The sequence below is a fragment of the Rhinopithecus roxellana genome, chromosome 18 (assembly GCF_007565055.1).
Source record: "Rhinopithecus roxellana isolate Shanxi Qingling chromosome 18, ASM756505v1, whole genome shotgun sequence".
Lineage (NCBI taxonomy): Eukaryota > Metazoa > Chordata > Mammalia > Primates > Cercopithecidae > Rhinopithecus > Rhinopithecus roxellana.
Genome location: NC_044566.1, coordinates 72,852,252 through 72,877,654, shown reverse-complemented (window position 1 = coordinate 72,877,654; position 25,403 = coordinate 72,852,252). Strand labels below are relative to the sequence as shown.

At 40.8% G+C, this 25,403-nt stretch overlaps 1 protein-coding gene across 1 annotated transcript; it reads left to right on the top strand.

The window, feature by feature from the left end:
- Positions 1-1,939: 1,939 nt before the first annotated feature.
- On the top strand, positions 1,940-25,113 carry OLFM4 (olfactomedin 4). The gene is made up of 5 exons (XM_010376267.1): positions 1,940-2,227; positions 7,242-7,394; positions 14,642-14,854; positions 15,820-15,979; positions 23,026-25,113. Exons 1-5 carry the CDS (start codon positions 2,036-2,038, stop codon positions 23,826-23,828), a joined length of 1,521 nt encoding a protein of 506 aa, XP_010374569.1. The 5' UTR covers positions 1,940-2,035; the 3' UTR covers positions 23,829-25,113.
- Positions 25,114-25,403: the final 290 nt, after the last annotated feature.

The window sequence follows — 25,403 nt, the reverse complement described above, 5'->3', positions numbered from 1 at the left end:
CCTTCTTATGTCCATATTCGTAGCATTCAATCTTAGGATAATGGATACAGTCTCCCAGTTTTCATTCTCATACATTCTATACACATTCCCTGCCTTGGACTGGGCATCTAAGTGGTTAGAACATTTGACCAAAGAGGCCAAGGCTGAATTGCTTCCCACAGAGAACAATGAACTTTACAGCCCACATTTCTCCGTATTTGTTCTTCTTCACTCTCTATTCATCTATTTGTGGTTTTCCTGTCCCCCCTTCCCCCTCCCCACAACCCCAGTTTCTGAATAGTGTACCAGGGGTTTAAGACCCTGTTTGTCACCTTAGCACTGTGCTTATTCTGAGAGTTTGTGTGGAGCTTCTGGGGAGGCTGGGGTGGGGTGGCGACAGAGTGGGGCATGAACCTTCTGTCCTTGTTTTGAACCCAACAATCTTACATATTGATCTAGTCTTCAGGAAATTAAACAATGAAAAAGCTGACACTTTTATGGCACGTCAAAGCTTATAAGCAACTTCCCATACAATAGTTCATTTAATTCAAACAATTTAGGAATTGTTACAACTCTAGAGGGGCTAAGTGACATGCCCAAAGCCACTGACTCATTGTGACAAAGCTTTTTTGTTTGTTTTTGTTTTTTTTTTAGACAGTCTTACTCTGTCACCCAGGCTGCAGTGCAGTGGTATGAACATGGCTCACCACAGCCTCAACTTCCTGGGCTCAGGTGATCCTCCCACCTCAGCCTCCCAAGTAGCTGGGACCACAGGTGCACACCACCACACTTGGCTACTTTTTTCATTTTTTTTTGTAGAGACAGGGTCTCACCATGTTGCCCAGACTGATCTCAAACTCTTGAGCTCAAGTCATCCTCCCACCTTGGTCTCCCAAAGTGCTGGGATTACAGGTGTGAGCCAGCCTCCCCAGCCCAGAACTGAGTCTTAATACTGAGACTAGCGCCTTTTTCATTCTCCAGGGGAGAAGGCAGAGGCCACAAAGGTGTGTGAAATGTTGAGCAGGGCAAATGGATCCTGGAGCCCAGGGTCAGGGCTGCTGAGCAAGAGAAAATGCATCCTATTTCTCAGTTTTTTGAAGAATAAGCTTGAAATTTTGAATGCCTTGCTGTCTCACAAGAAGCTGAGGGGTAACAGAGGTCAAAGTTTTCTGGAGGGAGAAACCGCTCCTGGGGTCCTCCTTGACTGGGTTTGGGGCAGTGTCCTGGCCTGGGAGAGCAGGCAGTGGGTCATCAGGATCCCTTTGTTTATTTGGGTGTTTTATCTCCCCTACATGAAGCACACAGTGGTGAGTGCTTGATAGGACAGAGTCCTACCTGGTTTGCCAGGCAACAAAACGTCCCTGATCTTTCCTTTAGAGTGGGATTGTTAGACAACTTTGTCTAGAAACAGTCACTGTAAGGGACAGGTCAACGACAACTTGGGCAGTAGGAACTGAAGAGGGAAGCTCAGTCACTCCCGGAGGAGAGCCACAGTCCCTAAGGCGAGTTCCCTGTCTGTGGAAAGCGGTGTGCAGTAACATGGGGAGGAGAGCCACAGTCCCTAAGGTGAGTTCCCTGTCTGTGGAAAGCAGTAGGCAGTAACACGGGGAGGAGAGCCATAGTCCCTAAGGCGAGTTCCCTGTCTGTGGAAAGCACTGTGCTTTCCACACTAGAAGTGCTGCGAGGCAAAGGACAGAGGGTTGCTTTTCCTCCCTGGAGCCTCCAAACTCTGTCTCATCCACAAAGACTACTTCGATCCCATCTCTTTCAAGGAAGTACCAAGTGGGAAACCAAATACTGGGCTTTACAAAGCACATTGGAGTTAATGTTTGGCAGGGGATATCTGGATCCAAGGGCAGCTCACAGAGTGGGCCTCACTGACAAGGTGTGGGCTGTGACTCAGATTCCTGGGTGTCCTGACCCTCCTGGGGCAGGTCACATGTTCCCTGGCCACTTCCTCTTTTCCTACATGCTGGCCATGGGGAAATCCCCACTGGGCCCTATAAGAAGCCCCTGGGCTCTGTGCAGAGCCGGTGGCTCCAGCTAAGAGGACAAGATGAGGCCTGGCCTCTCATTTCTCCTAGCCCTTCTGTTCTTCCTCGGCCAGGCTGCAGGGGATTTGGGGGATGCGGGACCCCCAATTCCTAGCCCTAGCTTCGGCACCTTCCCAGGCGTTGACTCCGGCTCCAGCTCCATGTCGGGCTCCAGCTATAACGGCAGCTCAGGCAGCGGAGGTTCTGTGTCCCAGGTGAGGAGGCCCCAGAATCTGAATGAGCTGCCTTCATTCCCTTCCTCTTGCTTTTGGGGACCTGAATACAATTTCATGGATGGCTAGACCTGGGCACTCTAAAAGATTTACGACTCCTTGTGTTAACTATAGGTGCCCTGGAAATGAATTAAAGCCTCAGTAAAATAATTAAATTGTTAGCAAGAGAGACGACATCTCAGTTCTCCAGCTGGGACTTCTGAGAAAATCTATGCTTTAGAGGAATTCTCAAATCTGGCTGCACATTAGGATGGGTGGCCAGGGGGACTCTAAAAGTACAGATGCCTGGATTCTGTACTTAAAAAAATCCTGCATAGATGTATAGAAATCAGATAGTTTAAAAAACCTCTGCCCAGGTGATTCTAATATACAGGCCAGGATGGGAACTGTTAGGAAAAGACTCTGTGGGTTGCAGCTCCAGGAAAGTTTGTCCAGTTGATTTGCTGCCTGGCAGGGTCCTGGGATGGTGAATAGTAGCCCTTGAGGGAGTGAGAGCCACAGTGCTCTAGTTGAAGCCCTGACCATTTCTCTTGGCCTGGTTTGTAAAGTAGATGGGTGTCAGAAATAAGCAGGGGAGTTACTGGTCTTTAGCAAAGTGTTACTACAAGGGGACATTTCCCTAGGGGAGTGTTCACTCTTTGCAATCTTCTTTATAGGGAATCTTCAGAGCCATTTCCAGCTCCAAACAACAGCAGCAACAAACAAAACCAAAAGTCATGCATTACAAAGAGACTGGTACAGCTAGGCTAAGTGCATAGAAGGCATAGCGAGCCCAGTTCCTTGGGGGATGGGTCCTCTTTGGATCTCCTTTAAAGAAAGGAGAATAGGCTGGAGGGCATGAGGGATTAGGAGGTAAGAAGCAGTTGTTCATTTCACTCTGGGCCTTTCTGTGGGAGCCCCACTCTGCAAACCTCCCATGCTATTCTCACTAAGGTATAACTTGGGGTGGGGGAGTCTTATCTGGGCCAAGGCTCCTCTCTCTAAACCTCTAGGATCTTTACTCACAGGTCAGGTGGCTGCTTACATGATCATGTCTGAATGGAAGGGCAAATGGGAGAAAGGGGAGGAAAAGGCTTTTATTTGTTTTCATTTTGACCATCAGAAATATGCATATATTAAAAATTTGATAATTAACAAATGGTTTGGATAGGGCCTAGATAGAAACAGCAGCAATAACATTTACTGTGTGTCTAATACATGCCAGGACTAGGTTAAGTACATAATATATATCTTTTTTGTTTGTTTGTTTGTTTTGTTGTTTTTTTTTTGTTTTTCGAGACAGAGTCTCACTCTTTGCCCAGGCTGGAGTGCAGTGGCACGATGTGGGCTCACTGCAACCTCTGCCTACCAGGTTCAAGTGATTGTCCTGCCTCAGCCTCCTGAGTAGCTGGGATTACAGATGCGTGCCACAATGCCTGGCTAATTTTTGTATTTTTAGTAGAGACGGGGTTTCACCATGTTGTCAGGCTGGTCTTGAACTCCTGACCTTGTGATCTGCCCGCCTCAGCCATCCAAAGTGCTGGGATTACAGGCATGATCAACCGTGCCTGGCCTATATTATCTTATTTAAGCCTAAGAGGTAGGTAAAATTAATAGTCCCATTTTAGAGATGTGAAAACTGAGGCTTAGCAAGGTGAAGTCATTGGCTTTAAGTCACTAAGCTAGCAAGTCATATAGCTCGAAATTAGTCTGCCCATTCTCTTCACCATGTCTGCACATGCAGGTTTCTATATTTCCAAGGAGTATAGATGAAAATTGCTTAGTTTTTAGAGGAGGGAGTCTTGGGAATCATAAGTAGGCACAAGGATTCTTTGCAGTCAGAAATCAGATACATAATTTTATTCCGTGATACTCAGTGATTTCTGGGGATGATCAGAATTGGCTAGCACTCTTTTTTGAACTGAGGTTAACAATAATCATTTATTATGAAGCTCCATCAATATTTCTCCATCAGAAACCAGCATTTGGGTAAGATTATCAGCTATAATAATAGAAAATATAGATCAAGAAACAGAGAAATCCAAAATGCCTATTGTCTGGTAAAAAGACAAATATTTAAAAGTAGATGAGACATGGTAGTTAAATTGTACTTGGAGGTTTTAATTTTCCTTTTTACTTATCTCTCCCTGGTGAGTCACTATCACAACTCCAACTTGTTTTTATGGTGGACTGGGAGTCAATTTCACTATCAACCTAATTTTCTGGGGCTGGCTGTCAGCTTGATGCGCTCTTTGGAAGGTGGTGGAAACCCTTTTATAACTGTCACTGAGTAAGTTCCAAACATATCATTTTCTGTACTTTGAAAATGTTGAGTACCATTATTTTATACCTTGAATCTTTGCTGATGCCTAGCCTTGGCTACTAATTAGAGCCCATTGCAACCTTAAATCACCTTAAATGTGAGTTGTACCTTCTGTTGTAAGCACTCAGAGTACTCCCTGCCTCAGACGTCTGCCTCCTGAGGAGGGGCTTCTGCAGGGTCCTCAATTCGCAAGACTAGGAAAAGGCTCAATGCTCTGCTCCACACAGTAACTGGTATAGTAGGAACTGCAGCGAGTCACATGTTTTGTTCTCATCAGGCTACAAGGCTGGTTTGAGAAAACAAGCAGGGCTTTCATAGTGACAGTGGGCCTGATTCCTGGGCAGAAATTGAGTCTTAATCATCTCCCTAAAGCCAGAGCCTGGCATAGTGTAGACATCAGTAAATGTTAATTGAACACATGCTTAGTGAAAACCTACCAGTATAAAGTGTCTTGTGGGGAACTCGGGGTCCTATTTGCCCTACACAAGAGGAATCGGATATTATTCCAAAGGCCAAGGGGACAAGCGCTTGTCTTTGTCTCCCATCCCCCAGGCTTCATTCACGTAGTGTTTGAGCATTCACCGCAGAGAGAGACTCATCACCATTAGCTTCATTGTCTTTGAATGCGAGGAGCAGAAATATCTCTAATGGGAGACACTGATCAAACTTATGGACCATTTTGATGTCAGCTGAGCATGCTGGGCTGATGATAAGCAGGATGGAAGCTGGGGGAGTCCACAGCACTGGGACAGAGATGTTCAATAGAAACCGATGGAATGGCTGTCAGCAGGGCTCATAAGTATTTGCCTGTCTTTCAAGTGAACTTCAGGACTAAAAGTTGTTAGCTAGTGGTTCCTAGTTGACTGTCTAGAGATTGCTTGATGATATCCACTGTTTTCTCAGTGGGCAGAGTTTTTCAGAGAACTCTGCGAATGGCCCAACCCTGTTTTGTGCAGCTAATTCAACTTCCCTTGTTAAAATGCAATGCAAGAATTTTTTTTTTTTTTTTTGCTAGACAGTTATTATAATAAGCTATTTCTTCAAAAGTCCATGATATGTCGATCTTTTCTGCAAAAGCCTTGGCATGCTTGAGTTGGAGTCTTTCTGTCTTTGGAGAAATGAGTAAAGCTGGTTTCAAGGGAGGCTGGCCTCTCTGATAGGTTCCTGGTGTATCCTGTCCAATCTTTATTCATCTCTAGCAAAGACCTTTGCCCTATTCAAATCCTTCTGTCCACCCCTATGTTCGACATAAATCTGCTTGTTTCTCCTCCCTACTCCTGAACTCTTTCCCGTGTGGGGATGTGATTGGAAAAGAAAATTGAGGCCAAGGTCATAAATTTTGACTAAACACATATAGAGACTTTTGGATGCACACACACACATATATATATTTTTTGCTCATCTTGAAACTTAAATTAAATTAAAAACAACTTAGGTGCAAAAGCCTTGATTGGCCCCGAGGCCAGTGATAAAATAAGTCTTCATTATAGAAGCATCTAGACCCAGCTTGTTCAGGCATCATGGAGGTTGGTGGCCATTAAATGCACAGGACACATGACACCACCTGCAGCTGGCTGACCTGAACTTTGAGAGACATGGCCAGAGTGTCTTCTAGCTCTGAAGACCATTGCTGTCTCCTTAGTGGTTTCATGAAAAGTCCCTTCAGGCTGATGTTCCACAGGTGAGCTTTGGGTTGGCCTTCAGATGAGATCATTAAAAGGCACAGCAAATTGGCTGCCAAGGGTTACTCTGTAAGGCAATAGTAGTAATGAAAAAACGTTAATTGTGCTGGGATCCTCTTGGGGAAGTTGAAAGGGGACAAAAGAAAAACAGGATCTTTCAAATATATCATTTAAAAATATGCAGTTGCACTGAAGTGTGAGTCTGAACATCTTAAAGAAACATCAAATATTTTAAAATGACTTTTTCTGCAAATGGTAAGCTGGAAAAAAACTTTTACTAAAAAAATTGCACAAAACCTTCAAGCTCATATGCTCTTCAGTTTCTAACAAATGGCTGGCTCTCATTTTGAAGGATGTTAATTTACAATTTCCCAGGCGATGAGAGGATACGAATTTGCATCATACATTTTCATTGTAGCCTGCATCCTTGGTGATTCCCTCATTCTGATGAAAAGGAATTGGATTGGGGTTGGGGTGAAGGTGAGGAAGAGAAAATGAGCAGTAGAAGGAAAGAGAATGTGACATTTTCTGATCACTTACCCTGTGCCAGAGACTTGGCTCACATTACTACGTTAACACTGAGGACAACCCTGTGAAGTAGGTTATCTCTATTCTACAGATGAAGGAACTAAGAATTAAGGAGGTTTCACATCTAGCAAGTGCTAGAATTGAAATTCGAACTTAGCACTCTCATAGCTTCTTTATTTCCCTTTCCTTGCATAGAGATAGGAATAATTTCCTTTAAGACTCCAGAATGGAGAATCTTCCTTTCGGGAAAGTCCGCTGACATAGTGGTTTTCATACAACCAGTGGCGATGTGGCTAAACGCTGTGTGGCCCCCACCTGTGAAAACAAAGCTGTTTTAGCTTGTTTCTATGATTCTATTCATTTATGTATTGGACTCCACTTGCTTGCCTGTAAGTCCTCTTGACAAGCCAATTTCTGTCACTCCAGTTGCCAAAAGGCTCAGATTCCAGCTTGTCACTGATGTTCAACTTGTTATTATTTACAGTTGTTTTCCAATGTCACCGGCTCCGTGGATGACCGTGGGACCTGCCAGTGCTCTGTTTTCCTGCCAGACACCACCTTTCCCGTGGACAGAGTGGAACGCTTGGAATTCACAGCTCATGTTCTTTCTCAGAAGTTCGAGAAAGAGCTTTCTAAAGTAAGCATTTTCTTTTCAAACAATATCTTGATAAAAAGAAACAAAACAAAACGTGTTTTAATTTAGGATTTTATAAGCAACCATTCTTCACTGTATCAAAGACATCACATTTTTATTCTATGGTGATTTTAGTATTTATTTTAGAGGACACCAATGGAGTTCTTATTAAGCCAGGGGAAATGAGAACACAGGAAGAAAGTGGGGTTCAGATTGTTCACTATAGTATTGTGGTATTTACGCAGTTGGAAAGAAGCCTTGAGCTCTCCCTGCAAACCCCAACCTGCAATTTTTATTTTGTTTTGATGCTGCTTATTCCTTTTGGTCTTCTAGATCTTTCCTCAAGCTTTCATTTCTTTTTTTTTCTTCTCTTCTATCCCCTTTAGTTCTATTCTATCTCCTTTCTCTTTTTCCTTTTCTTCTATTTCTATTCCATTCCTGCATCATTTAGTTTCTTATTTCTCTTGCCTCAATCCTTGCCCTTATTCATCCCTTCTAATCTATCTTTTCCTTTCCTGGTTAATTCTTTTTTTTGGGGGGAGGGGACATTTTTGGGTATTTTCTTACTTTCAGATGGTCTTTTTTTCCCTCCTTCTTTTCCTCTTCCTCCACTTCCACTCCTTCAAATCCTCTCCCTCTCATCCTCCTCCCCTCCCTCTCTCTTTTCTTTAACCCTTTTACAAATTGCTCACTTCCTTCTCTCTCTCCTTCACTCTCTTTCTTTTTTTGTGACAATAAGTTGTAGTCTCTTTTATTTTTTTCTCTTTTCTCCAAGTGAAACCCAAGGTTGTAGTCTCTTTATTTTTAATTTTAATTTTTTCTAGGTATATAGTACGTGTATATAATAATGGGGTACATGAGATACCCTGAGACAGGCATGCAATGCATAATAATCACATCATGGAAAATGGAGTGTCCATCCCCTCAAGCATTTATCCTTGTGTTACAAACCATCCAATTAGACTCTCTTACTTATTTTAAAATGTACAATGAAATTATTATTGACTATAGTCAGCCTGTTGTGCTGTTGAATACTAGGTCTTTTTTATTCTTTCTAACTACTTTTATTTTTTACCCTTTAACCATCCCCACTTCCATCCTCACCCTCCATCTCTCTTTCTTGATGGTTGTCTTCTATTGTCTCAGCAGGAACATTACATTTGATGTGTCCAACGTCAGACAAAAATTGAAGGCTTCCCTGGGAATTTGAATCAAGACTAGTAGGTTTCTCAGCCTTGGTGAAAACAATGTCTTGAACTCTGATTACTGTTTTTTTCTTTAGCCAGAGGAAGTTATCTTAAAGGGTTTGCCTTTCTCTGGACGGGCTGGCACAATGTGACTTGGCGTTCTAGTTTTGACCCCTTCCACCTTTTCAGCCCAAGTTAAAAATCAATTAGAAAAGTTCCTATTTTCTGCACAGGTGAAGTTCAAGCTAGGCTATAATCACATTATGCATTATTTAATACAACTCCACTAATTTACAAGGAGCTCTGGCTTTACTGCAAGATTCAGAATAAGTTTTCCTAAGAAATTTAAGCTTTTCCACCTCAACATCCAACATAGTTATCCTTTAAAACAAAAATTATGATGAGGCTGAGACCCTACTTTCAGCCTGAATTGGTAGATAAATATTCTAAGTTTAAATGAGTGTCCAGGAAAATGTGTTTGACTACTCTAGAAATCTAGCTGCTTAAGAAATAAAATGTCCTTGAATTAATCAGCAGAAAAGGCACAGCACTAAATTATAAATTCTAACCATTAATATTCATAGCCTTATTCCAGCATAATCAAGTACAGATAAGAAGTTATGCATAAAAACATAACAAGTAGAGGAAAGTCCTAGGTAGAGATTTTTTCAGTTAGAGTCATTTGCTTTGAAATAGTGGAAACGACTGATTCACATGTCATCTTTGCTGGCAGCAGTGTGAAGGACAGTTTGAAACCTTATGTGCTCCAGGGAGAGTATGTGGCTTGCCAGGTTTGTGAATATGGGACATTCAATTCCAATACTGTACGGGGGTCTGGTAGCATCTGCTTTGCTTGTAACAGGTAAGGATGAAATGCAGAATAGGTGGAAAGTTTTAGTTCTGAATGTGTCAGTGGCCGCTCTGATCCTAAAAAAATCTATGATTGTGGCCTAAGGAAAAAGTGTATCTGCTAGCTAGGATTTATATAATCTATTTAGTGTGGCAGGTGATAATAACAACAATAATAGTAGCAGTTTGTTTGTGCTTTTTCAAATACTTCCAGTTCTATTCTCCTCTCAAGTAACTCTTTAAGGCAGATAGGCCAGGTGTTGTCTCTCCTATTTTAGAGAAGGAAAAACTGCAGTTCATAAAGGTAAGGAGACTTGCCCAAGGTAATTCCTCTCTTGGCTGGTTAAGCCAGGTCAGAATTCGAGTCTTCAGAATCATCCCAACTCTCTTTCCTCTTGGCCATGCTGTCAGCATCCTCCAGGGTAGGCCCAGGAAGAGATGCAGTAGGTTAGTAATGCCTTCAAATCCAAAGTTATCTCTTTAGCTGAGGGCTTTCGAATTTCCAAGTGAATTATTACAGCTGTCCCTAGGTTGCCTTGAAAATCATCATTTATCTGGGGGCCTGGGAGAATGCCCGTTTAGGACAGGCCAGTAGAAAAGGTTTTTGACTGCCTTACATTGATTCATTATCTGTCAGTACACAGAGAAGACAGGGAGCTGCCTCTGCATAAGATGCTGAAAGCATTTTATACTTTTCTGTTGTTTACAATATGTCCTTTTGTGACTATACTTAGGAAAGGGATGGCACAAAAGGCAGCTCAAGATTTTCTCTTTCTCTGGAGGCTTATGGTCTTTGGGGTAAGTTGTTTAATATGATACATTTGCTAGTAGATCCTTATGCATGGGAAGGTTGAGGAGACATTAAGGCAACCCATAAAGAAACAACATTGATTGAGCCATATTTTGTGTAGTGAAATAAAATAAATTAAAAGGTTAGATTGAAAAACACTGAAATTACTGTTTCTCTACTAATTTCTATAATTCATAGTGCCTCCATTAGCTAGGCACTTAATGTACATTATCTCTAGTCTTTATGATAATCTTGTAAACTCAATATCATTACCCCCAGTTTACAGGAAACTAAGGGTTAGAGAAATTAAGTGATTTGCCCACTAAGTACTGAAGTTAGAGTTGAGTCTAGTTGGGTCTAGCTACAAAGTACTTTGTATGTCTTTACAATCACTTCAGGCTCAATGAACCCTGTTACATTTACTTTGAAGCATATATTGAAAACAGTAGTATGTTGCAAAGTAAACTTACTTATTTCAAATATTCCGGCCATAGTTATAATCACAGGTTTTGAGAGACTGGCAGAAACAAGAACCAGATTACTAGCACTACATCCTTATTTATTACAAGACCACATTAATTACAAGGAACAATAACAAGCACCCCAAAACCAACCCTCACACAAATTTTATTCCTCATCAATGACATAGTATGTGCATAACAAGCAAAATAAAATGGAAGCTGTGAATGTTAGGCTGGTGGCTTAAAGACTCAACTAAAACATAGATAAGCCGTCTAGTGCTCAGACTTGTCATGATGAGGAGCTTTGAGGTAAAGATGTTGATACAGGATGTGTCCTCTCAAAGCTAGACCCATATTCTTGATAGAATGTTTAGCAGTGTCCCTGGCCTTTAGATGCCGATAGCACCCGCCCACCCCCCAGTTATGAGAACCAAGACAAAATCATCACAACTACCACCCTTCCTCCATTTAGAACAACTGTTCTAGATCAAAATACAGCCATAGGTCTTCTAAAGACAGGGATATATTCTGAGAAATGCATCGTTAGGTGATTTTAACATTGGTGAACATCACCGTATGCTTACACAAACCTAGAGGGTGTAGCCAACTACGCACTCACTCAGGCTATATGATATAGCCTATTGCCAGGCTACAAACCTGTACAGCCTGTGACTGTACTGAATATTGTAGGCAACTATAATACAGTGGTAAGTTTTTGTGTATGCATATATTTCTAAACATAGAAAAGGTACAGTAAAAATATGATATTTATAATCTCATGTTACCACTGTCATATATGTGGTCTGTCATTGACAAAAATGTTGTTATGCAACAAACGACTGTATTTTCTAGAAGAAGAAAAAAATGCAGAAAGTGCCCCAAGTGCCAGGGATGTGGGACTGGAGGCTCCCAGGCAGGCTGGACTGCCTCTCCCAAGACTGCACCTCCCAGGAGGAGATGGCTTGTGCTCAGCATTGTCCACGCATTCCCAAAGCTACAGATTCATATATGTGAAAGGTTCATATGAATGATTTACTTAAATTAGTAAAGTTCACACTCTGAAGTCTTTCTGGCCCATCCCCAAGCTCTTTTGTGTCTTCTCTAACTCCACGGATTATTGCCATTTTCCTGAACACCGCTGAGCGTCTTTTAAGTGTCTTCTGAAGAACCTTGAGTTTTTTTGCTCAAATAGATCTTTACAGACCCTTCATTTTGTCTGCACCAGGATAGGCACACCACACATTTTTATAGGTAACAAACTCCAGAATATGCCTTGCTTTTTTTTTGTGAAAATCTGGGAGAACCACATTTTATTTAGCAGAGATGACAGTTGAATCACTCATTTCTGTAGAACAACAGCTGCGATGTGCCACCAAAATGTTCCAGAGAAGCTGAGGGTGTTTCATTTGTTCCAAGAGCTGGCAAGGCCAAATGCCAACAAGCATATTTATTTCTCAAACTTCCATTTCTGTAATGGATTGGCACTTTATTTAATTATTTTTATCATAGTCACGGTTTTATGCCTGATTTTTGTAGACACTGAAACCTTGCAGTCCTATATCTGCAGTGCACTTTTGAGGGGGACTTGTTAGGTTTTATATACAGTCAGCCCTCCATGGCCTTGGTTCTTCATCTGCAGATACAACCAACCTCAGATTGAAAACGTTCACAAAAAAAACTAATAAAAATCACCATGTAACAAGAGAAATTATACAAATAAAAGCAATACAACAACTGTTTACATAGCATTTACATTGTTTTAGGTATTATAAGTAATCTAGAGATGATTTAAAGTATTTGGGAGGATGTGTGTAGATTGTAGGCAAATACTGTACCATTTTCTATCAGAGTCTTGAGCATCCTTGAATTTTGTTATTTTTGGGAGGTTCTGAAACCAGTCCCCCATGGATACAGAGGGGTGGCAGTATATATATTTAAACCTCCCCATCCACCAAAATATCACCAGCCTTGTCATCCTCCGAGTTATGGTACATCCGATGGCAGTGAGCATCAGTTGCCTGAGGAGATACACTAGCAGTGCCAAGGGCTGTGTTTTCAACTTTCATTAAAATCCTTTTTGCCTGAAGCCCTAGCTCTTTAGGTCTGTGGTCTATGAGTCTACTTTAATTTGCACAATGGGGTTAAGTGGAAGGGCTGAAATGACAGAAGTTAGGATTGCTTTTGGTATTAGAAGGATTAGAGGCCAACATCTGGCTCTAAATTCATCCAGGCACTGTGGATCAGCTACTTGATATTAGTGTAGTTTTGGGAAAAGTATCACTTCTGTTCAAATTTTTAAAAAGCATATAAAGCCAGCAACTTTTAATGAGCAGGTCCTTAAAAAAGCCATGGCATTTTCTGTAGAGATCAGACACAGAAAGAACCACCAACTGTGTTTATTAAAATATCCATTTGGAGATTCCAATTATACACTAAACCGCCAAGGGAATTTTTGGAAGTATTTTAACTTAATGATCAGACATTCAAATATATGCAACAAATGTGTAATTTAAAGGTCTGATTGCAATCATCAGTTCTTGGAATAAATGTAGGTGCACTTAATGAAATGTGTACTCTACAGGGCACACACACTCACATATTGTGTAGTAGTTTGGATCTTTATGCCACTTTGTAAAAGGCAGAGGGGATCAAAACTAATTGCATATAGTGATCAAAGAAGGAACTCGGCATAGCACAGTTCTCCTTCTCCCAGAAAATACTGAGATTTAGAGCATCAAGAAGCCAAGGATGCTGCTTGATATTGTATAATTCACAGCCCAACCCCCACAAGAAATGGCAATCCAGTCCCAAATGCCAACAATTAGAGGAAGTGTGTTGAAAGGAGGAGAGATGGCAAGAGAATATGATACAAACCAGTTTAGTTTGGGGAGCTAATGTCTTCAAACATTAAAATGGAGATTAAGAAAAAAGAGCTCAATATCACCTGATCATTAGAGAAATGCAAATCGAAGCCACAGTAAGATACCATCTCACACCAGTCCAGAATGGCTATCATTAAAAAGTCAAAAAATAACAGATGCTGGTGAGGTGGCCAAGAAAAGGGAACACTTATGCACTGTTGGTGGGAGTGTAAATTAGTTCAGCCATTGTGGAAAGCAGTGTGGTGACTCGAAGAACTAAAAAGAACTATTATTCAACCTAGCAATCCCCTTACTGGGTATATACCCAAAGGAATATAAATTGTTCTCCCATAAAGATACATGGGTGTGTATGTTCATTGCAGTACTATTCACAAGAGCAAAGACATGAAATCAACCTAAACGCTCATCAATGGTACACTGGATAAAGAAAATGTGGACCATATACACCATGGAATACTTTGCAGCCATAAGAAAGGATGAGATCATGTTCTTCGTAGGAACATGCATGGAGCTGGAAGCCATTATCCTAAGCAAATTAACACAGGAAGAGAAAACCAAATACCACATGTTGTCACATATAAGTGAGAGCTAAATGATGAGAACACATGGACACAAAGAGGAGAACAACAGAGGCCTACTTGAAGGTGGAGGGTGAAAGGAGGGAGAGGAACAACAACAAAAAATCTCTTGGGTGCTAGGCTTAGTACCTGGGAGACAAAATAATCTATACAACAAACCCCTATGACATGAGTTTACTTACCTAACAAACCTGCATATGTACCCTGAACCTAAAAGCTTTTTAAAAAATGAAGATTAACGTATACCTGCAAATGATGATGCTGACGCAAAATTATTTTTAGTCTAGCAAAATATAAAATCTACCTCCCTTCAATTGGAGTAATAATTTCTTTGTATATGGATAGATTTTAAAAATCTAGCTAAATATATTTTTGATCTATTTCTTTACAAAAAACAATGATTGGCAAGAATCAAATAGTTCTCAGCTCAAGGGCTTGGTAGTGGAAGGAGATGGTGTGATACTACTCAGGGAATTGGCTTGAACCTTTTGATTTTCTTTCAGGTAAAGGAATATGTCAAATTAATCAGTGTGTATGAAAAGAAACTGTTAAACCTAACTGTCCGAATTGAGATCATGGAGAAGGATACCATTTCTTACACTGAACTGGACTTTGAGCTGATCAAGGTAGAAGTGAAGGAGATGGCGAAACTGGTCGTACAGCTGAAGGAGAGTTTTGGTGGAAGCTCAGAAATTGTTGACCAGCTGGAGGTGGAGGTAAGGAGTGAACTCACTTCTTGGTAAATTAATAATAAACTCCCTTCAGTGACTATAAGCAAGTACTAGGACCAGGAAATAAAACTCTCTCTTCCAACTTCTAATTCTCTACTTTCTCATGGCCACATGGCATATCACTATGTTCTATTTTGGATAAGGGCCTGCGTTTGAATAGTAAGTTAAGCGCATTGGGAACGTGCTGACTTAGGAGCAGGTATCGTCTAATGGTCAGAATCCTGCCCCAGAATAAAATGCCCTTTCAACTTCTCTGAAAAGGAGGTGACATAAATTCGAACAACTGTTCATGGCCAAGCTATATGAGGTGTCTTCTCTGCTCTCGATTGGAACTGGAAATCCACAATATACCTGATTGTGGTAAACTTGTTAGGTTTGTTTCTCCTTTTGAATAACCTGGAATCCTTCTCCACAAACTGGAAACCTCCTTTAATAAATTTCTTGTATATTTCTGTGAAGGCTTTTAAGATCTGTGGATAAAGACCATCACATTTATGGTTGGGTAATTTATATCAACGAGAATTTACTAGCACAGTCATGACATGGTCTATAATTGCGAATTCTAGTTACATATTTTAGAATTTAAGCTTTCTCTGGCCCTCACCATTCATTAGAATCTTAATTATAATACAACACGAGTAAACACAAATTTATAGGGGAACGTTATTAGAAATGAACTTTAATGGACATTTGTGGATGCTGAGAATGAGCTTGGGCTCTATTATTAAAGCCATTAAAATCTTTGCCATTTTCTTCTTGTCACACACATCTGCCTGAGATCTGACAGGCGTTCACACTAAACCATAAAATGTATTCTTCCAAATGAAACCATTCAGAAGAATCTCTGGTGTATTCTCTGGCAATGTTTCACTAAATGACAAATTCAGCCCTGGAATGGTATGAAAGAAATTGCACCATAATATAGTCACTCTGAATTTTTATTTCCTTAGATAAGGAATATTACTCTCCTGGTAGAGAAGCTTGAGACACTAGACAAAAACAATGTCCTTGCCATTCGCCGAGAAATCGTGGCTCTGAAGACCAAGCTGAAAGAGTGTGAGGCCTCTAAAAGTCAAAACACACCTGTCGTCCACCCTTCTCCCGCTCCAGGTAAGCGTGTTACTTTTTTAACCACTTGTGCCAGACCCCATAAGGAGCTGTGAGTGGGGTGGGGAAGGGATTGGGGATCGCAATGGTGAAAGGAGGTGGTTTTCTGTTTTTCGTTTTTTGCAGTTCTCAGTTTTCTCTTCCATGTTTTAAAAGTCCCTTTCTCCCTAGTATTCTACATGCTATCATATTCTGGGTTTCACAGAGAAAGAGCACAAACAATGAGTGATTTAAACAAAATCCACAAGTTATACGTATTCTCTTTGCATTTTCTAACAGGGAACAGAAATCTCTATGGTGATGGAGGCACTGTCAGGGGCCTCAGGGGAAAGCCTCTGGAATTTGTGTGTGGCATCCACGTTCCTGTGTATTTAAGGGCTGATTGGCTCACTTATCTGATGAGCTGGGTTTATGCCTTCAATGCTCCCATCTTCTCTCTCTCCTTCCCTTTCTCCTCTTCAATTTTTCCTTTTTGCTTCTATAAATGCATGCTGAATACCTGTTGTATTATGTGTCTTCAGATTCAGTGAGGATTAAAGGAATGACCCCACATATCACGTGCTTGTGGGTGTGTCTTGCCATTGCTCATGGATTGTGAGTGCTTGGAGGGTAGGGGTGGCATGTTAGTCTCCAATGAGTTGTCACTGGGGTTAAGTACAGCACAGAGGTGGGTGTTCTGCAAATATGCCCATAAATGGAGGCAGTGGAGTGTAGGGTTCAAGAGCATAGCTTTAGAATCCCAAAGACCTGAGCTTCTCAGCTAGGTGGCTGCAGCAAAAAGGATCCTTAATATCTTCATTTGTAAAATGGGAGAATAATAGTGCCTGCCTTGCAGGGTGGCTGTGGGAATTAATGAGTCAATGCTTGGGAAGCTCAGAGCCTTATGATCGGCATTCACACGCTGGCAATGGATATTATTAATAATGTTGATAATTGAAGCGAAACCTTGCAACAAAACAAAAGCAGTGCCAGATCACTGTGCCCTGCAATGCATCCCTCCAGGTAAACTAAAGCCTCTCAGCCACAGTGTTCAGCCCCATCCTTTAGAGATATCGATGACACAGGGACCTTCTCTCTGCAGGTCCTGAGCATCTTAGACTGAATGGGGACTGTATCTTTTCGTCAAATCATGCAACCCTTTTATTTTTATTAATTCCAATCTTCACACCTGCTTTCTTTTAGGTTGTGTTTATGAATTCTTGTCAATGTAACTGATTTTTTTAAGGCTTCAATTATTAAATAGGTATAGCCATGGATATAAGCCTCTTGGTCTTGTTCAGGCAGATCTTTTTCCTCCCTCTACAAATAGGAGTCTATCCTACTATGACAGGTGTCATCTAATGGTCAGAATCCTGTCCCAGAACAAAATGGCCTTTCAACTTCTCCAGAAAGAAGGTAACATAAATTTGAACAACTGTTCAAATTTCTCAACCTGCAGAGGAGTTTTAGGGCAGACAGCATGGTCTGTCCTCTGTAATAAACTAAGGCTAAATTTAGTCTGGGATTAGTGGTGCAAAAATGTAGCAAATGAGAGCTGTTTCTGCTGGACCACAGAGGGCTCACTGAGGCAGAGGCTGAAGCAATGACAACTCCTGATAATACCTGAACTAGCTCCCCAATACCCCTTGCAAATCTTCCTCATTGAATGGATTTTTCTGCCACAATTTTCTATGCATCCCTTAGAATGAGGACATTTTAGATGAAGCAATATTCAGGGCCATCTAACTTAGCCCCATCTTGTCTCAGAGGAGAAGACTTGGATAGTAAGGATGCTGCTTTTCCTGAGGCCACACAAGTAGTTAAAGACAGAGCAGAAGGTGCAAGGCAAGGGTCTTTGCTCCCTGGTCAGCTCAGGACTGAGAGTGTCAGGCACCAGTAATCCAAGGACAATGGTGGGGAGAAAATGTATTGCTTAGTACCCAGGGAGGAAAACAAGTGAGCCTGTTGGGTTGTTTTTGTTGGATTTTTTTTCCCCCAGAACTTTCCCCTAGGCCCTCGCACTTAGACTTCTGTGATCCATCCTAACCCAGCTGTGTTGTTTAAGCAAATTGGACCCAGATTTTCACTCACTTTCCCACAACCTTGACTGTACCTGAATCCCTGCCAAGCCACTTGGCTCTCTTCCGGCTTTGTTCATATTATATTTATGATGTTTATATTAAACTGACTTTTGGTCATGTTTTTAAATCAATTTCTTTCACTTGTTCTCTTTCTGTTTGGATTCGTTGATAATGCAGAACTGGAAAATCCCCAGGCACCACAAACTTGTGAGCCTGTGGAGACTTTAATTAAAGTTACTCCCTATTATGGGACTTTAAAATCTGGCCTGTCTGCTTTTTTCACTGCGGAGTTGCACAGAATAAAAAAGACTATATGCAAGTCTCAGCTCTAAAGTAACTCTGTGCTCTCTGGGCCCCCTCCCTCATAGCTACAGTTTGCTAACCCAGTGGTCAGCTTGAACTTAGAACAAGTGAATGTATCCCAGGTTCAATCAAATATGCTTCCTATTTGGTTTTTGCTACAAACAACATCCTTTTTCTGCCTCATTTCATAGAACTTTCTAATCTAAAATAATTGGCCTTCTACTCATTAACGTTTTTTCCCTTCAAACTTCAGTCTGTCTCTGTTTTGCCTGTGAATCTAAATGACTGCATATAGGCCAAATGTGATCGGAGTGCTCAGAGATTGATCTCCATTTTGCTTGGGGATGCAAGGTTCTATGCTGGTCCCTAGTGATGCTCAGTAAGTAGCTGATGATTAAATGGGGTCTGAAAGAAATGGGGTGATCTACTAAAATCTCAAACTTAGGGAAGAGCCATGTGTTGAGCAGCATATATCCAACACTTCAGAGTCAATTTAGTCTTAATCATTTTGTGACTGATTGTTTTAATTGCCTAATTCTTATAAGTCAATCATATTCTCCTCCTGGCTCAAACCAAGTTCAGTTGCCCAGTTGAGAGAGTGCATTAATAGATCCAAGATTAATTTTCCTCTGCAGGCATATAATTATTGGCTTTAAAAATGCTGCTAACCATGATACTTTAAAAAAGCCGAGTCAGAATATTTTAAGGTCTCATGATTATGGCTTCCTCAGATATTTTCAGAGAACCATGGTGCCATCTAATGAATTGCATGATGAAGAGAGTGCCAACCAAGGCTAAACTTGTATAGAGGGTTCCTGAAATTATGTTCCATGGAGTAAATACCAGGCTTTTTATTTATTTATTTATTTTTTATTTTTTATTTTTATTTTTTTTTGTTGAGACGGAGTCTCGCTCTGTCGCCCAGGCTGGAGTGCAGTGGCCGGATCTCAGCTCACTGCAAGCTCCGCCTCCCGGGTTTACGCCATTCTCCTGCCTCAGCCTCCCGAGTAGCTGGGACTACAGGCGCCCGCCACCTCGCCCGGCTAGTTTTTTTTTGTATTTTTAGTACAGACGGGGTTTCACCGTGTTAGCCAGGATGGTCTCGATCTCCTGACCTCGTGATCCACCCGTCTCGGCCTCCCAAAGTGCTGGGATTACAGGCTTGAGCCACCGCGCCCGGCCAATACCAGGCTTTTTGTAAAACCAGATATGTAGCAGGGTGGAAGGCTAGTGTTTTATAAATAAGGGTAAGCGGAGTTTAGGTGATTTGATTAATCTTTCCTTCCTTTATTCCACAAACATAATTTGGTGCCACTGTGTGACTGGCCCTGTTCTGGGTACTGGGGTTATCAGCATGAGTAAAGAAGCCTCCAGAAGCCACTATCTAGGAAAGGAAACATGTAAACCTCCAGTTGTAACATGATGTGATTATATTGAGATATTTACCATTTACTGAGTAACATTTACATGCCTTCTCTGTATTTTTCATAACTATTTTGCAGAGCTGGTATTATTTTTCTTCTGACATGAGGAAACTGAGGCTTAGAAGATTAAGTAACTTGCCCAAGGATACACAACTACTATTGGAATCAGGCTTTGAATTAGAATCTGGCTAGTAGTATTTTTCATACTAGGCTGCCTTTCATAGATGCTCTAACAGAGAGGTGCACCTGTGGTTTCTAGAGTGAAAAGAAAATTCCAGCAACTCACCTATCTGCTTAACACCAAATTATCTTTGCCTCCTTGCTTGTGGAGTAGGTAAAAGGATACTTTTGCTCCTGACAGTTTTGTGCTCTGTGTTCTCTTCCACCAGAAAATGCAAAATGATTCAATGGTCTTTCAGAATTCTTGGATCATGATTGGGCAATGGGCTGCTGCCCAAGTGTCAGGGTGAAGTTGGGATAGAAACTGGGTATGAAGTATGGAATGAAGTATGTCTAAGACCTTGACATGAAGGAAGAGGCTGGGAAGGAGTATGAGATAAGGGAGGGTAGTAAGAAGCTCAGTGAAGATGGGATGGGTGGATGGGGACTCTGAGGAAGAGTGGGAACTGGACTGTCAGTTTCAGTATCGTGTCCAAGATGGTTTGCTGCCAGAAATTGAGGAAGCCTGCCACAGCATTTTTCCTAGTCTGACATTGTTGTGGCCACATTTGTAGCACTGGCAGCAACATTGAGTTCTCATCCCCATTTCTGCTTCCTTTCTACCATAGTCAGGACCCTAAAAATGGCCCTTTATCCTTACCCATAGAGGATAAAAGAAGGATAACAAATGAACAGGAAAGTGTTCAGAAATGTTTGGGAGGTGAGAAAAAGAAAGTTTCATACATTTTAATATTTACACTGGGCAATTTGAATTTTCTGGTCCACTTATGAAATGATGAGCCACTATTATTATTAGTAGTAGTAACAATAGTACCAGTACTAACACTATTATACTAGTAATAGTGCATTTAGTATAATGGTGATAGTAGTAGTAATAGTAATTTTTTGAGAAGTTTATTTTGGGTCCTTCATGTCTAAAAATTTCCACATCTGGGGACAGAATAGTTTAACCTCTTGGTAGTGCTTGAATAAGTGATATGCATCATAAATTTTCCTTAAATACTTTGTTGCTGTCGGTTTGGGATATTTTCTTTTCAGGAAGGCAAGATTCAATGAAGCAAACAATTCTATCTTCCAACCTGAAAGAAAAAAAGTGACTTTCCTCAGAGTGAAATGTAGTTAAATAAATAAGTTCTCAGGAAGATACTTTAACTAGAAAATCCAGTTTGTAGCATATGGAAACTTGAATAGTTTTTGTTATCATTAAACTGAACACACCACTAACTTTATTTTAATAATTCATGCATTGTTTCATAAACAAAAGCAAACAAGCATTCATCTGAGAGATCACTTTTAGTAGAAGAAATAATAATTTATAATTTTATTTATTATTTCTTCAGTGGAGAATAGTCTCTTGGCTGAACACACGTTGCTTTTTTATTTATGAAATGGCACATGCATTATTAAAATAAACCTGTGACTGTGTTCTGCTTAATGATATGCAAAATTATTTTGAGGTTGGGTACAGAGTGGTTTCATTTCTCTACCTGTTGTATGGTTGGCTGGCTTTCTCACCAACTGCAGATTTATGAGACCATTTAAGGAACACATATTTAATTCTGGGACCAAAAAGCCCCAGCAGATTGGAAAAATAAAAACAGAATTTCTAGTAATGGTTTCACCTTTGAGCAGTCCTTGGGTGAGGAGGATGGGGAGGGAAGGCGTTTAGCAAGGAAAGGAATGGGTCTTTGCATATTGGACACAGCAGAGACCCAGAGACAAAGGCTTTGCTCTCCCTTCCCAGGCTCCATGCTAATCTCAGGCAATTCTTTGGAGCTCTGCTTTTGGCTCCAGCTCACCTCATGTTCCTCAATGGCTCTCTGAGTCCCTGCAAGCATTTCAAGCCAGATCCAACAATTTAGGTTCTGCTCCTTTCTGTCTCACCTGCTCTGCTCTGAGCAGCAGGACGAGGGAAAATGACCTCAAATATACTTGAAGTTGGGTTTTCTTTGTTATCCAATAAAACATCTCACGAGTTTTTTTTTTCTGAGTGTTAAGATCCCAGAAAATGTGTGTTCAACTCTTTGGATAGTTATTATAAAAATACTAGAGGAACTTTATTTTATTTTTATAGCCCATAAACTCCTGGGAAGGCAGGCATTTCAGTGGGAGTACAATGTGAAGGGTTGATCGCCCAGACTGAGTCATTTACCCAAGTGTTACAGGGAATGTAGATTCAGTGGACCAGTGAATCTTGTCCCACTTGATTGTACACATTGTGACAATGACAGTGTCTGGATGGAAAGATGAAATACTTGCATGTCATTCTATGGCACAATAGCATATGGGTAATGAACGGCAGGACTCACCTTGTAACTCTGCAGCAGGATGGTCACTGAGTGATTTATTGATGGGCTGTGCATTGGGTACAGAGCAGGCAATGTTGCCCCAAAATAACTTTATGGCTTCTCAAGGGTGAAATCCCACCATTATAGGACCATCTTTCTGGATCTATAAAATGCTATATTTAAAACATCCTCTTCTGAGAATAGCTTAAAGCAGGATTGGTACCTGGCATGGATGTGCAATTGGGGTCCCAAGGAAGGGGAGAACGAGGAAGGGCATGAAGCCTTGCCTGGGAAAACCTTCTCCTTCATCACAGTTCTTTCTGGGGCTGACCCTAGTGAATAACATCTTGTGGATTTATAGAAATAGGGTAGGATTGTGGAATAATCTTGCTTTCTTGATTTTGCTGTAAGAAAAATGAAATAAGATAATATTTGCAAAATGCTTTCTGATAGAAGGAAATATATTAAATTCACCAAGTCTCCTTTTCCTCTCTCTGGGCCTCCAAACTTTTTAAATATAGTTCTTGCCAGTTTTGTTATTCCTATTTTCCAGATTGAAAGCCCACCCATGGAAACAGCAGGTAGTTCTCTGTAGAGCTGACATCGGGTTTGCATTGAGACTGAATGCACTGAACTAAGAGGAGGTTTGGCTCTTCTCCATCAGAACCACTGTTGTTATTGAACCTTGACAGGAAAAATATTTATAGATTCCTTTGGTGCTTAGGATATTAAACTACTTGTATCCTGTCGTTCCTTTTCTCTAAAAATGCCTTTTTATTTTCTTGTTTGTATAGGGAGCTGTGGTCATGGTGGTGTGGTGAACATCAGCAAACCGTCTGTGGTTCAGCTCAACTGGAGAGGGTTTTCTTATCGGTATGGTGCTTGGGGTAGGGATTACTCTCCCCAGCATCCAAACAAAGGACTGTATTGGGTGGCGCCATTGAATACAGATGGGAGACTGTTGGAGTACTACAGACTGTACAACACACTGGATGATTTGCTATTGTATGCAAATGCTCGCGAGTTGCGGATCACCTATGGCCAAGGTAGTGGTACAGCAGTTTACAACAACAACATGTACGTCAACATGTACAACACCAGGAATATTGCCAGAGTTAACCTGACCACCAACACGATTGCTGTGACTCAAACTCTCCCTAATGCTGCCTATAATAACCGTTTTTCATATGCTAATGTTGCTTGGCAAGATATTGACTTTGCTGTGGATGAGAATGGATTGTGGGTGATTTATTCAACTGAAGCCAGCACTGGTAACATGGTGATTAGTAAACTCAATGACACCACACTTCAGGTGCTAAACACTTGGTATACCAAGCAGTATAAACCATCTGCTTCTAATGCCTTCATGGTATGTGGGGTTCTGTATGCCACCCGTACTCTGAACACCAGAACAGAAGAGATTTTTTACTATTATGACACAAACACAGGGAAAGAGGGCAAACTAGACATTGTAGTGCAGAAGATGCAGGAAAATGTGCAGAGCATTAACTATAACCCTTTTGACCGGAAACTTTATGTCTATAATAATGGTTACCTTCTGAATTATGATCTTTTTTTCTTGCAGAACCCCCAGTAAGCTGTTTAGGAGTTAAGGTGAAAGAGAAATAAAATGTATGTTGAAAAAATAGTCTTCTCCGCTTACTTAGATATCTGCAGGGATGTCTAAAAGTGTGTTCATTTTGCGGCAATATTTAGGTGCATAGTTCTACCACACTAGAGACCTAGGACATTTGTCTTGATTTGGTGAGTTCTCTTGGGAGCCATCTGCCTCTTCAGGTGCATTTTCCAATAAAGTCTGTCTAGGGTAGGATTGTTAGAGTTCTAGGGGTACTGTGGGCCTAGTGAAGACTACCGTGAGGAGGCTTCACTAGAAGCCTTAAATTAGGAATTAAGAAACTTAAAGAGAACTCAGTATGACTTCTAGGGATCCTTTGTACAGGAAAGATTGCCCAGTGACCAGTCCTCATCCATGAGTCCCACTAATTATTTCATGCCTGGAAGGAACCTGGGGGCTTACTTAGGTAGATTAATATCTGGAGCTCCTTGAGGGACCAAATCACCAACTTTTATTTTTTTTTCCTCACTAGCACCTGGAATGATGCTTTGTATGTGGCAGATAAGTAAATTTGGCATGCTTATATATTCTACATCTGTAAAGTGCTGAGTTTTATGGAGAGAGGCCTTTTTATGCATTAAATTGTAAATGGGAAATAAATCCCAGAAGGATCTGCAGATGAGGCACCTGCTTTTTCTTTTCTCTCATTGTCCACCTAACTAAAAGTCAGTAGAACCCTCTACCTCATAACTTCCTTCCAAAGGCAGCTCAGAAGATTAGAGCCAGACTTACTAACCAATTCCCGCCCCCCACCCCCTCTAGTAAAAAAATTAATAGTTTTCTATGGAACTGATCTAAGATTAGAAAAATTAATTTTCTTTGATTTCATCATGAACTTTTATTTACATGGCTCTAAGACTATAAGAAAATCTGATGGAAGTGATAAAGTGCTAGCATTTATTGTGATATAATGAAGACCTTGGAGCATATGTGCGACTTATGAGCATATCAATTGTTACATGTCATTTTTGCCTTTGTTTAAGCCTGGAACTTGTAAGAAAATGAAAATTTAATTTTTTTTTTCTAGGAAAAGCTATAGAAAAGCTATTGAGAGTATCTAGTTAATCAGTGCAGTAGTTGGGAACCTTGCTGGTGTATGTGATGTACTTCTGTGCTTTTGAATGACTTTATCGTCTGGTCTTTGTTTTTCCTTTGATGTTCAAGTCCCAGTCTATAGGATTGGCTATATAAATGCTTTACTCCCCCTTTTTAAATAAATGATTAAAATGTGCTTTGAAAAAAGTCATCGTTTGTTTTATTTACTTTTTAATATTTTTTAATGCTCTTAACGGAGTAGTCCATATCTTTCTATGAGGTTCAGAGAATGGCTACCTCCCAAACACTAGTGCCAGGAGATTGCACACCTAAAAACAGATCATATCAATAACTTTTATAAGAGTCCAAAGTTAGCCTGGCTCTTTAGTTTTTCTTTCCCTTTAAAAGCCACTCTTTCTGGCAGCTTTTATTGTACAAGACTGCCCTACTATCTTTTGGGATATGACCCTATGTACTTATTAATTTGCATGACTGATCTGA

Bases quoted from the DNA above. Each gene is read 5' to 3' on its own strand.
- OLFM4 (XM_010376267.1), top strand. From the start codon at position 2,036: ATGAGGCCTGGCCTCTCATTTCTCCTAGCCCTTCTGTTCTTCCTCGGC. The intron at 7,395-14,641 runs GTAAGCATTTTC...ATTTTCTTTCAG, and splicing joins TCGAGAAAGAGCTTTCTAAA to GTAAAGGAATATGTCAAATT. The intron at 14,855-15,819 runs GTAAGGAGTGAA...TTATTTCCTTAG, and splicing joins TTGACCAGCTGGAGGTGGAG to ATAAGGAATATTACTCTCCT.